Genomic DNA, 14,278 nt, shown 5'->3' with positions numbered 1-14,278 from the left:
AGAGCCTGGAGTTGGGACCATTGCATGCAGTAGAATTGAATGTGCTTGCTTTTCTTTTTCTCCCAAGATGCGAATAGCCTTTTTGTCATTTTTTTTCCTGTAATTAAAATAATATATGCTTGATTTAGAAAATTCAGACAATAAGAAAAGTAAGTAAAACCTAGCCATAATCCCATTATTTAGCAAAACATTCATAAGTATTTTGGGTCCTTCTTCAATTGACATTTTTTTGGGTTTTTTTTTGGCTGCGTTGGGTCTTCATTGCTGCGCACGGGCTTTCTCAAGTTGCGGCGAGCAGGGGCTACTCTTCGTTGTGGTGCGCAGGCTTCTCATTGCAGTGGCTTCTCTTGTGGAGCACAGGCTCTAGGCACGCAGACTTCAGTAGTTGCAGCACGTGGATTCAGTAGTTGCAGCACGCAGGCTTCAGTAGTTTGCAGCACATGGGCTCAGTAGTTGTGTCGTGCGGACTCTAGGGCGTACAGGCTCAGTTGCGGCGAGTGGGGGCTACTCTTCGTTGCAGTGCGCAGGCTTCTCGTTGCAGTGGCTTCTCTTGTTGTGGAGCACGGGCTCTAGGTGCACGGGCTTCAGTAGTTGTGGCACATGGGCTCAGTAGTCGTGGCTCATGGACTCTAGAGTGCAGGCTCAGTAGTTGTGGCACACGGGCTTAGTTGCCCCGCGGCATGTGGCATCTTCCAGACCAGGGCTCGAACCCGTGTCCCTTGCATTGGCAGGCGGATTCTTAACCACTGCACCACCAGGGAAGCCCTGTGCCTTGCTTTCTGATAAGACGAGATTTATATACTTGGTTTGAAATGGCTCAGCTCTTACCGTGAAGCCAAGTAAAATTACTTAGTTGGAACCATTTTCATTTGTATTTTCACTGCAGTATGCCACAAGTAGTGGGAACTGTAGATCATCAGGAATTTATCTTTAATTTTCTGATTGTGGATTTTTCTAGCACACACTTTCATTTCCTAAGCATGCTTTCTTGAAGACATAAGATCTCTACTGGAAAAGTATCTCAAACTGCCTAAAGTAGCTTTGTATAACTGGTAAATCAAGTAGAGCCTAGTTGGTATTGTTGCAGTGAAGGGAAACAGGAGCTATAAAGTTAGAAGCAGAAAATTAACACCAGGAAATGACTGGATATTGCCTTTGGAACATTTTGTCCTTTGATTCCATAAATGCAGTTTTGCTCTCAAGGAAATGGGCTTGTAGCCAATTCTACCATTCAAGTTATTACCTTTATTTGATATTATTTAGAAAGGACAGATGTTATTCCAGTAATGCTTCTTTTGCACATAAATAGTGGGTGTGTTCTTAGTTTTCTTTGGACCGAGGAAAGTGGAAGAACTACTTTTTTTAAAGTTATTATTTGTTTTTTTAACTTCACCTCCACTAGGTGGACCAGAGTTTATTTAGAAATAGTTGTGTGTTGGGTAGGGAGGTATTAATTGGATGCTTACTAGTTGGCAGGTACTGTGATGTGAGAAATGAGACAATCCCTATAAAAATCACATGATTCAGTGCCTGCCTATAATGTAAATAATAAGTGTCCAATGATCATATTACTGAATCATTGAACCATGACAATCTTGTGAGATAGGTATTAACATTCTCATTTTATTTATTTATTTGGCTGCGCTGGCTCTTCGTTGCTGAGTGCGGGCTTTCTCTAGTTGCGGTGAGCAGGGGCTACTCTTCATTGCAGTGCGCGGACTTCTCGTTGCAGTCGCTTCTCTTGTTGCGGAGCACGGGCTCTGGGCGCATGAGCTTCAGTAGTCGCAGCACGTGGGCTCAGTAGTTGTGGCGAACGGGCTTAACTGCTCCGCGGCATGTGGGATCTTCCCGGACCGGGGATTGAACCCGTGTCCCCTGCATTGGCAAGGGGATTCTTAACCACTGTGCCACCGGGGAAGTCCAACATTCTCATTTTAGAGCTGAGACAGTTGTGGCTTCTAGAGGTTAATTTATCCATAGCCAATAGAGTTAGTGTTAGAGGCATGTCCCCAACTCAGATCTGTCTTATTGTGGAGCCCAAGTAGGACTACTAAGTACAGTTGCATAAGCTACACTGTGCAATACCAGGGGGGTGCTGTTCACATAGTCTGTGATGTGAATGGTGCCCCCTGGAGTTGTGCCACAAGCCAACTCTTGTCCCAGTTGTGTTTTTTGTTTTTGTTTTGTTTACCACTAGTCTACTTTGTAAGCAGAATTATGAATAAATCATTCACTGAACAGTCTCTGTCCTTGCAAACATTCATGTCTACGTTTGGCTATTTAATGTTTTTTTTCTTCTCAATTCAGGACTGTTTTAAAGAACTCTCCCCTCCTCTTCTTTTTTTTTTTTTTTTTTTTTTGTGGTACGCAGGCCTCTCACCATTGAGGCCTCTCCTGTTGCAGAGCATGGGCTCCAGATGCGCAGGCTCAGCGGCCACGGCTCACGGGCCCAGCTGCTCTGCGGCATGTGGGATCCTCCCGGACCGGGGCACGAACCCGTGTCCCCTGCATCGGCAGGTGGACTCTCAACCACTGCGCCACCAGGGAAGCCCCCCTCCTCTTCTTAAAGATTACGTGGAGATGAACACAAATCTAAATATGATTCTTAGTTGTATTATCCATACATACCGGCTTTGCTTTTTTATTTTTATATTTGGGCTAAATTAAGTTAGAAGTCTTTTTTTGGGCTTCAAAATAAAGATAATTGTTTGTGTTTTGTAGCATGCTGTTTGGTCCTGCCCAGTATTCTTATGGTAAATGTTAAACTTTAATGACACTCATAAAATGTTAAGGTTTAATGATACTTTAATGCCACTCATAATAGGACATGGTATTTATTTTTGTTGTATTTTTAAGTAGTTAACAAAGCTAAAATAAATCTTTCAGATTTCCTTTTCTAGCAGTAAACCAAAATCTGTAGAATACCCAATATCCAAATTGGATAAAAGAATACTTTGGCTTTTATTCTTGGCACTTATAAAATTCAGTTCATTAAACATGTATTGTAGATATACTCTGTACCCTCAGCTACCCGAAGCTTTGGGAATATAAAGATAATTGAAGAAACAGTCTCTGCTATCTAATAATGCCCAGCCTGGTTGAAGAGGCCCACTAAGCAAATATTCTCTAAAACAAGTAGCAGTGCTGGAGTAAATAAGTATGCTAATATTTTGGTAGCACTCTCTAAGGAGGGAGTGATTAAACCGCATATTATCAGGCTTAAGATCTCTCAGAGGAGGTAACAGAATTTAAGCTTGGTCTTTAAGAGTAGAAAGGCAAAGGAGAGGAAGGCTTTCCAGGAAAGGGAATGGTCTGTGCAAAGTCTGGATGTTTTGAAGGTTTATGGTGTGTCTTGGGGAGTTTGAGTAGTTTGATGTGACAGATAAGAGATGGAAAAGTAAATTGGGCAGAGTTGTGAGAAACTCATAGAACATAGTAATGAATATGGGCATTATCTTATGGACATTGAGGAAACATGGGAGGGTATAAAAATAAGGCAGTGCTTGATCAGAACTAAGATTTGCACTTGTAATTTGAATGGCCATATGAATGACAGGTCAGAGTGGAGTGAGAAAGAAGGCAGGGAAACTACTACCTTTCCAGTAGGCTTATGTAAAGTGAAAGAGATTCCTATGGTGTTAGCTATGCAGAGAGACAGAGGAAAAAAATGGGCAGTTGAGCAAGGAGCAGTAGGATTTGTGAGTAGTGTGGAAATGAGAGGAGTGAAGGATGACTGTAATCCTTCATTTGGTAACTGAGTGGAAAGTAGTGCAATTCATTAATTTTTTTAAAAAGATACAGGAAGAGAATTAGAGTTCAGTTTTGACAGTAAGTTTGGAGTATCTAGCTGAAGGTGTCTGTCCATTAGACAGGGAGGGGTTGTAGATGTATGTTAGGGATTGTTTATGTATCGTTGGGATTGGATGAAATGGCACAGGAGAATCTGTAAAGTGAAGTTATTGCCAAGAACAGAATCCTGGACGAACACCTTTTGAGGGGCATGTAGAGAAAAGGAACAGTTGTGTTCTCAAATTGCATCTTTCATAGAAACCACATTTTTTTTCTATTTAAAAAAATAGTATTTTTTAAAAGAGCAGTTTTAGATTCACAGCAAAATTGAGAGGAAGGTACAGAGATTTCCCATATAACCTCTGCCCCCACACATGCATAGCCTCTCCCACTATGAATATCCCTTCTAGTTTAAGTCTATTGAGGTAAAATTTACACACAGTAAAATACAGCCCTTTTAGGTATGCAATTCTATGAACTTGAATGAATGTAAACTCTCACGTAATCACCACGACCACCACAGTCAAGATACAGAATATTTTCATTACTCCAGAAAGTCCCTTTATAGTTCTTTTTAGTTATTCATCTTTCCCCTTCCCAGCCTCTGTCAATCAGTTATCTGATTTCTGTCTCTATAGTTTTGCCTTTTCCGGAATGCCATGTAAATTGAATCATACAGTATATAATAGCCTTTTGTGTCCACTTCTTTTACTTAGAATAATGCTTTTGAGATTTATCCATGTTATTTTAGTATCAGTGGCAGTTTGTTTATCCATTCACCAGCTGATAAACATTTACTTTGTATTCAGTTTTTGGCAATTATGAATAATGCTGCTATAAACATTCACAGACAGGTCTTTGTATAGACATGTATTTTTATTTTTCTTGGGTAAACACCTAGGAGTGAGTCATAGATAAGTGTATGTTTAACTTTATAAAATTTACATAAAGTGACTGTACCATTTTGAATTCCCACCAGCAGTGTATGAGAGTTATTCAGTTGCTCCACATTCTTGCCAGCCCTTGGTATTTTCAGGATTGTTTTGTTTTTAATTTTAGCCATTCTTATAGGTGTATAGCGGCATCCTATTGTGGTTTCAGTTTCCCTAATGGTTAATGATACTGAGTTTCTTTCAAATGCTTATTTGCATTGTTTGCTTGGGTGAAACCCTTTTTTTAAATTGGGTTGCTTGTTTTATTATTGAGTTGTAAGAATTCTGTGTATATTTTGGTTATAATTCCTTCCTCAGACATATGATTTGTAAATATTTTCTTGAAGTCTGTGGCTTGTCTTTTCATTCTGTGAACAGTGTCTTCCAAGCAGCAGTTTCTAGTTTAATAAAGTGCATTTCATTTTTTTCTTTTATGCATACTTTTTGTGTCCTAAGAAATCTTTGTGTCCCAGAATTATGAAGACTTTTTCCTGTGTTTTCTTCTGTAAATATTATAGTTTTAGGATTTACATTTAGATCTGCAGTCCATTTTGCATTAATTTTGTATGTGACGTAAAGAGATCGATGTTTTTGCATATGTATGATGTCAAGTTAATTGTTCCACCACCATTTGTTTTATTTTATTACCTTTCTCTGTTGAATTATCTGGCCAACTTTGTTGAAACCAATTGGCCATGTATGTGTGGGTCTATTTCTGGATTCTGTTTTGTTTCCTTGGTCTGTATTATCTGTCCTTTCACTAATACCGTGTCTTGATTACTTTACCTGCAACGACATTTATTTTAGAGATCATCGTGGTATCTGTTAGGAATGCTGTTGGCAGCAAGGAACAGAAAGCCCTGCTAATAATGAGTTTATTTTTGTTATGACAAGAAGTCAGAGACAAGCAGTTGCTGATTTAAGCTGTTCATTTATACGAGGGGTTAACAAACTATAGCCTGCTGGCCTAATCTGGCCTGCCACCTGTTTTGTAAATCACCTGTGGAGGTTCTGGAACATGCATATGCCAAAGCTTTATCTCTGAGACTGATTTAGTTGCTAGGGTAGGAGGTGAGGGGATAGAGGGAGGATCAGGTATTTGAATTTTAACATGCTCCCTGGTGATATTGGTAATTGTGTTGTTTAGTCATGGTTAAGAACCATTAATCTAAGGTTGGTTCTTAGAGTGTGGTCTCCAGACTAGCAGCATCACCATCTCCTGGAAACTTTTTAGAAATTCAAATTATCAGGCCCATCCCAGCCTTACTGAATGGGAATTCTTGTTAGGGCCCAACAGATTGTGTTTCAACAAGTTCACCAGGTGATTCTTAGGCATGCCAAAGCTTGAGAACCTTGAAAAGCATTGCTGAGTGTTTCCCAGATAAGCCTAGGGAAGATTAATTGACTGTCTTTTAAAAAACAAAAAACTTAATTGAGATAAGTATTAAATTATGTGACAGATAGTTAAGTTTGAAAGTGGATTGAAGGTGCACAAATGATCTAACATGTAAATGCTGAGTACTGTATTGGACCTAATTATTCAAAGCATAAGTTAGGTTGCTATTTTTAAGCAGCTTTTAAAAATCATTTTTTTGTATGTGCATGACTTTTCCCTACTCTTTAAGGAAGAGTTAAGGAAATAGAAGGCAGTTGTTATGTTTATAGACTTTATAAACAAGGGAAGACTGCAGATAAACATGTATAAACACAAAAGACAAACATATAAACATGTTTCTTTCAGGGTTTATGAATATATTACAGTGGAGGTAGCCTATCTAAAAGAAAACTTGAGTTTATTTAGCCTACATACCAAAGAAGAAACAGTACCTCATAGCATGTAAAATGTGTCTTCAGTTTAGTTTGCTCTTTAATGGTAACCTTCCCAGTTATAATTACTAATTGCTTAAACATGGAGTCTAATATCTTTTCTTCATCTGTTTTTAGGGAGCTGTAAATATCCTACTTATGTTGTTTCTCCTTCCACTTGGACAATGGTTTAGATTCAATTAGGCTATCTTTTATTTCCTGCAGGTGATTCCTGCAATATTTCTTATCCAGTTCTGAAAAAATAAGAGGTTAATTAGAACTAAGCTCTAGTTTGTTTTCTAGGTGCTTTAAAAAACTTTTGAAAGCAGAACTTCTGAAAAAAGAAATTTGATTACACTTGTGATGTATAGGATCAGGCATAACAAAGAGTTAAACTTATTTGACTGAATTGTAGTTCCAATAGCAGTAACTCTGAATATAAAAGGAAGTTCACAAAAACAGATGCTGTCATTGAAACCAGAGACTGAACACCTCTCTGGCCCTTATTTCCAAGGCAAGAATAGCTGACATGTTAGAATTTCCTTGGGAAAATGTAGCAAAAAAGACTTAAGACTGTTTCTCAATCATAGTTTACAGCCAAAGGGGCTTGAATTTTATAGAGTTACAAAAGATGTTTGAACTGGGTTCCTTAGTAGTCTAGAGTACCTCTGTTATTGGAATTTTGCTTCCTAGTTGTGTCTTAATTTTACTGAGAAGACCTCATTGTCTTTAACAATCTCATAGCCCCACCCATTTTAACTTTTTGTCAGGTTTTGGTCTTCAGAACCCTCCTAAATCAGCACACTTTTTTTTCATCATGATTTCCTTTTCGTAAATTAATTCTCTTGTTAATTTTTCTAGTATTTCTTGAAGAAGCATTTGGTGACAATACTGGGTTTTTTCACTTGTGGTTTTCCTTAGCGTTAGGAAGTCTCCACTTGATTCTGCACTTGTTTACTTCCTTGTTGAGCAACTAATAATAAACCATCATGACTCTAGAAAAATACTTGACATTGAAAAGGAATGCTTCTGTTCCTTAGGGTCATCTTATACGTGCATCTCCCCAGCTTTATTCAAATGTCTCAGAACTTTAAGAACCATTTATGTCAGAGAAGTCTCCCTCAGAAATACAGGAGACTTACTTATAGCAAGGGTGGTAAAAATGCATGTGATGATTTACTACCTAATAACTATGTTTCTACTGATAATTTTTGGAAGCAAACACGTTTTCCCTTTTCATTAAGCATAAGAGAAGCCTTTCCTCTTTTTTAAAATAAATAAATAAATAAATAATAAATAAATTTACTTTTGGCTGTGTTGTTGCTGCACGTGGGCTTTCTCTAGTTGTGGCGAGCAGGGGGGCTACTCTTCGTTTTGGTGCGCGGGCTTCTCATTGTGGTGGCTTCTCTTGTTGCGGAGCACGGGCCCTAGGCATGCGGGCTTCAGTAGTTGTGGCACGCAGGCTCAGTAGTTGTGGCTTGTGGGCTCTAGAGCACAGGCTCAGTAGTTGTGGCGCACGGGCTTAGTTGCTCCGCGGCATGTGGGATCTTCCCGGACCAGGGCTCGAACCCGTGTCCCCTCCATTGGCAGGCGGATTCTTAACCATTGCACCACCAGGCAAGTCCTAGAAGCTCCTCCTCTTAACAAGCTTTATTTCTCACCAGACAAGTAAAATTACAAATATTTTAGTTGTTATTAGTTTAGGACACTGTAGAAAACTTTTAATAAAATTGACAGACTATCACATATATTTCTGAGTATTAGTCTCAAATTCACTATACACTTTTTCATGAAAAGCTGTATGAATTAAGAGAGCATCTGCAGCTCTTATTTATTATAGATCTTGATTTATTCTGTTTTTTAAAGACATTCAGAAGATATCTATATATCAAAAGAATTGCTGATGATTTTCTCTAGATGTGGACCCATTTAAATCAGTACTGGCCTCTCTCATTTTGTTGATTGCATATATTTGTGACCCTTAGATTATAGGGAATGGAAGTGAACAGCAGCTGCAAAAAGAGCTAGCAGATGTGCTGATGGATCCTCCAGTGGACGACCAACCAGGGGACAAGGAGCTTGTGGAAAGGTCACAGTTGGATGGCGAAGGAGATGGGCCTCTTTCTAATCAACTCTCAGCTTCATCCACCATTAACCCTGTGTCATTAGTAGGGCTCCAGAAACCAGAGATGAGCCTGCCAGTGAAACCTGGACAAGGAGGTTAGGATTGCTGCATTGCTTGCATAACTGAAGGTTATTGTTTTTAATATTTGAGTGTCCATTCTGTACTAGGTTTGATACAAAGCAAGCAAAAACCATTATCTATGTTTTCTAGACTCTTCAGATTCTAGATTTAGGGGGATGTGAGAGGAGTAAATATATGTACTATTTTGATTTCCTTTTAAATGTATGTCATTTTTAAAAAAATTTTTATTGGGATAGAGTTGATTTACAATGTTGTTTTAGTTTCAGGTGTGCAGCAAAGTGAATCAGTTATACATATACATATGTCCACTCTAAATGTATGTCATTTATACCAAAGAAAGAGAAACAGTAGCTATAAGACATTGAGGGAATCTTAGAGTATTTAAGGATCTTTTTTCAGGAAAGAAGGAATTTGAGAATAGTGTTGGAGAAATAGAGGAATAATGCTTGGTGAAGAGATGTTTGCCCCAGGCCTTTATAGCTTGGCGGGAATAGTTGTCAAGTTGAAAAAAGGGAGCTGAAAGACATAGCAAGGAAGGAGAAAAAAGGCAATTATAAAGGCTTTGGGGAAAGTAGGGTGTTAAAACTGTAGATGTTTATTGGGAAAGGGAAAGCAAGGGGACTGAGAACATGATAGAGTAGCTACAATGATGAATGAGAAAAATAATTATAACAGCAGATCAGAAAGAAGACAGAGATAGGATTTTTCAGGGTGGTAAAATACTAAATGTATTTTTGACCTCAATGTAAATTATAAAGTCAAAACAAATTAGAGGAGTCAGAAAGGTAAATCAGATCTGAGTCTCAGGTCACCTTTTAGATTTGGGATTGAGACTACAGCCATACCTAAAATTTTTAGTGTTGGTGACAGAGTTCTGGTGTGAGATTTCTGGCTTTAATGGGCATTTCTTCTGGGGCAATGGCATATTCTCTCATTAGCATTCAATTTTGGAACCTAAATGTAACTTGTAGATTTTTACTTGATATTCGTGTCAACAAAATATCAAAATGAAAATAATCACCTCCTTATTGTTTCTTTCAGATTCTGAAGGGTCTAGTCCTTTCACACCAGTGGCTGATGAGGACAGTGTAGTTTTCAGCAAACTAACTTATTTAGGCTGTGCCTCAGTAAATGCTCCCAGGAGTGAAGTGGAAGCCTTAAGGATGATGTCCATCTTAAGGGGCCAGTGTCAGATTTCACTAGATGTAACCCTGTCAGTGCCGAACGTATCTGAAGGAACTGTGAGGTGAGACCAGCTTCTTGAAATGTTTGTATTCAATAACGTTTGATCATATTTCTGACCTATAGTTTTAGAAAGAAGCAGTAGTGAACAAAATCTGTAATTATTTTATTCATGCAATGTTTAATTCATCTGGCACTTAGTTATCACGTCTTCCAAGGATTGTGACCTTTATGAAAAATAGTCACTTGTTTGAACAGTTTTGTATACTCTTCCCCACCCCAATTCTGTGTAGCACATTAGAAATTTAAATGTTTTGGGGATTATTGAAACATGTTGACCTAAGAGTTTGCCTAACAATTTATATTTTTCATGTGCCCCCAATACAAATACTAGCTTGACACACTAGTTCAATATGAGATTTCATGCTGACTTTGGAAGTTACAGAAACCTGTTGGTAAATATTAACTATTCCAGTACAGTTCCTAAATTTTTAAGATGAGGAAACTGAGGCCCAGAAAAGTCTCTCGAAATGGCTATTGTTTATACTAACTGAAACAGATAACAGTGATTAAAGGTAGCCAGTCAGATATCTATATTAGCTAGCTAAATACAGAACTCTAATAATGAGTTGAACAGAACTGAAATAAAATGACTTTTTCTTTATTATAAAAAATGCATACTTATTTCAGAAAAATCAGATGACACAATCAAAAATTTAGGAAAATACTCTTTTTAGTTTAATTTTTTTTATTGAAGTATAGTTGATTTACAATGTGCCAATCTCTGCTGTACAGCAAAGTGACTCAGTTATACACATATAGACATTCTTTTTTCTTTAATATTTTTTTCCAGTATGGTTTATCACATGATATTGAATATAGTTGCCTGTGCTACACAGTAGGACCTTGTTGTTTATTTATCCTATTATATAATAGTTTACACCTGCTCATCCCACACTCCCAGTCCTTCCCTCCCTCACCCCACTCCCCCTTGGCAACCAAAAGTCTGCTCTCTATGTCTGTGAGTCTGTTCCTGTTTTGTAGATAGGTTCATTTGTGCCATATTTTAGATGAGGAGAATATTCTTCTACTCTCCCTTTGGTAAATAACAGTTAACATCTTGGTTTATTAAGACCCTTTTTGTATAGTTGTATGTGTATATGTTTGTGTATGTGTGTATATACCTACATATATGTGCAAGTATAATTATACAACTTAGAATCAACATTTTTAACAACAGTGGAATAATATAATACATACCATCTTGTAACATGCTTTTCTCACTTAGTTTTTTATATTGTGAATCTCTTTCCATATCAGTAAATATGCTTAAAAATTTTAACTTATGATGGCACATGATGGGCTATTCAGAAATAACCAATCTCTAATGTTACATATTTTAGTTGTTTTCATGAGAAAAGTACTACTAATAATAGCTAATATTAGACTTTTATCATATGAGCATGTAAGTGCTTTACCTGTAATTTTCTTATAAATTATTTTTTAGCTAAATTTTTATGTATTTTTGTATTTCCTTAGGATCAATTCCTAGAAAGTAGACTTATTGGGTCAAAGATTTGCCCATTTTTATGGGTTTTGATACATTGCCAAATAGCCATCTAGAAATATTGATCTAGTTCGTACTTTTATCAGCAGTGTATGAGAGTATCTGTTTCTCCACCCTCAAGCATTTTGGATTTTTAAGGTAGTAGAGTTGTAGCTGTATATGGTTAGCAGTAGTAGTAAGTTAATTAATTAATATTCCAGTTATCTGCTTATATAATCCTTCTCTTCAGTATTTAAAGAACTATTTCACAAAGACTCACAAATACTAATTTTAATTTTATTTATTAATGTGAAACTTAATAAAATTTTTTTAGCACTCTTTTTTTTTTTTTTTTTTTTTGTAATAAAGTTTATTTCTTTATCTTTGGCTGCACTGCAGCTTGTGGGATCTTAGTTCCCTGACCAGGCCACCTCAGTGAAAGCACTAAGTCCTAACCACTGAACCATCAGGGAATTCCTTAGCACTCATTTTTATATGAGCATTCATTTTTATGTGCTTCTTAGTCAATAGTCATTCCCCCCAACTGAAGTTATACTTTGTTCTAATATATTTTAATTCTATAAAGACATGAGAAAACTAGTTTCTCTTGCCCCATGTTTTCAGAGTCTTTATCAAAGTGCCTTTGAACTTGGATTAGGTCCCCTTCTTAGGTATTTCCATTATTCCCTGGGCTTTCCCATCAGTGGCCCTGCCCATTCAGTGTTGAAATTGCATAATTTCTTTTTCAGTTTCTTTCATAGCTGTGTCATCAGTGCCCAGAATGGAGCCTGAGATGTTGTAGGTATCACATAAATATTTGTTGAATGAATACATTTTTGAATGAATGATATCCCTTTGATTTTCAGTGAATGGCATCCTTTTGATTTTATTAATGATTTTCTTTTTTTAGGTGTTAACATTTTGTATAGTCTCTCTCCCTTGTTTGCCATGAAGCAAAAGAACATGTTTCACTCTGAGAAAGCACATCACCTTTTTAATTTTTAAAATAATAAAGCAGATTAGGTCATTCTTTTAGGAGATAATGAGAAGCACAGCTTTGATGATCTATTTTGGTATTCTAATTTACCCATTATCTTTATTTAGTTTCAGACTATATAAGAAACATACTTATTGATACTGTTTATGCTTTCCTGATTGCCTCCCTAAAACATGGGGTTATGTAGTTTTTAGTATCATGGAATTGTGTAATCAGTAACTTTAAGAATTCACATATGACTTACTTATCAAGACTTAAGATTAATATGATTAACATACCAAAAATGGATTATATAATCTTTTTGCTAGAAAGATGAGTCTTGAATCATAATATGGATGTAGTGAAAATAGTCTACAGTCCCTCTAATCTCTTTATATCTTTTTCTCTGAACAGACTTTTAGATCCTCAGACAAACACTGAAATAGCAAACTACCCTATCTACAAAATCCTCTTCTGTGTTCGAGGGCATGATGGAACTCCTGAGAGCGACTGTTTTGCTTTCACTGAAAGTCATTTCAATGCAGAGCTCTTCAGAATACATGTCTTCCGGTGTGAAATACAAGAAGCTGTAAGTACTTAAGAGGGAACTGTCTGCAAATGAAACTTCATCTGTACCCTCACTACATTGAAATGGTTATAGTATTTATTATGGTCATTTATAAGCCAAATGAAATTCTCTGCTACTGTTTATTTCAGCTGGATGGGCTGAAATGTAAATAAACTAAAAGTTTGGTCAACCAGAACCTCGTTGTTAAGAGTGTTGGTGGAGACCAATTGACTGCTGCTTAATTGGGTTAAATAGGCATCTTGGTTCTAGCAATGACGTATTTGCAAACCATTCTTTTAGAGCTAAACTTGTAGGATTATTTTTATTATAATAAATACATTCAAGTAATTCCTAACAATTTTGGAAATCATCTTTCAGATTCACAACCACTTCTTTTTTAAAGGCTCTTCTCTGACCATTTTTAGTGTTGCTTGCTTTATAGGTCTAATAAATTAGATAATTTATCAAAAGAAATCAATGGAGGAAAGATGAATTACTCCCCTCAAACAACATAGGTCACCTTCAGCCTTAACAAAAGTATTTTATTCTTGTGATAACAGCCCATTTCCTAACATGTCTGGTTGTAGGTGAGCCGGATACTTTACAGTTTTGCCACTGCCTTCCGCCGTTCTGCCAAGCAGACCCCCCTCTCAGCAACTACTGCACCTCAGACTCCTGACAGTGACATCTTTACCTTCTCTGTGTCTTTAGAAATAAAAGAAGATGATGGTAAAGGTTATTTTAGGTAGGGCATCTTATTTTATTCTTTTTATTTGAGTTTGTACTAACATGCTGTACTATCTGTGGATTTAGGGAAAGTCTAGGTCAGATTACATAACTTTTACATTATAAAATGATTGCTTTTATGGGTAGAGTTTAAAGGAAAATAAATAGGCAAATTTGTAGAGGCAAGATTTAAAGAATTTTAAACAATAATATATATATTCAATAATATATAAACAATAATATATATATAATATAAACAATAATATATATATATTATTGGTAGCATGATACATTTTCCTACGTGAAAATGTAGAGTTTTCACGTGTTTAAATGTAGGGTAGAGTTTAAATGTAGTTTAAATGTACCCTATTTAAATGTAGGGTAGAGTTTAAAGGAAAATAAATAGGCAAATTTGTAGAGGCAAGATTTAAAGAATTTTAAACAATAATATATATATTCAATAATATGTAAACAATATATATTATATGTATAATATATATATAATATAAACAATAATATATATATATATTATTGGTAGCATGATACA

General features: G+C 36.5%; 1 protein-coding gene across 4 annotated transcripts in view; it reads left to right on the top strand.

Annotated features, from left to right (window-relative positions):
- RABGAP1 (RAB GTPase activating protein 1) overlaps nucleotides 1-14,278 on the top strand; it is a 151,507-nt gene that overhangs the window by 34,078 nt on the left and 103,151 nt on the right. For all 4 annotated transcript variants that reach the window (XM_060100658.1, XM_060100657.1, XM_060100660.1 and 1 more), the window contains 4 exons: nucleotides 8,513-8,747; nucleotides 9,775-9,979; nucleotides 12,852-13,026; nucleotides 13,593-13,750. In XM_060100658.1, coding sequence (XP_059956641.1) covers nucleotides 8,513-8,747; nucleotides 9,775-9,979; nucleotides 12,852-13,026; nucleotides 13,593-13,750 — 773 coding nt within the window. The remainder of the gene's footprint in view (nucleotides 1-8,512; nucleotides 8,748-9,774; nucleotides 9,980-12,851; nucleotides 13,027-13,592; nucleotides 13,751-14,278) is intronic.

This window comes from Mesoplodon densirostris, chromosome 6 (assembly GCF_025265405.1).
Source record: "Mesoplodon densirostris isolate mMesDen1 chromosome 6, mMesDen1 primary haplotype, whole genome shotgun sequence".
Lineage (NCBI taxonomy): Eukaryota > Metazoa > Chordata > Mammalia > Artiodactyla > Ziphiidae > Mesoplodon > Mesoplodon densirostris.
This window is presented reverse-complemented; position numbering and strand designations above follow the sequence as displayed.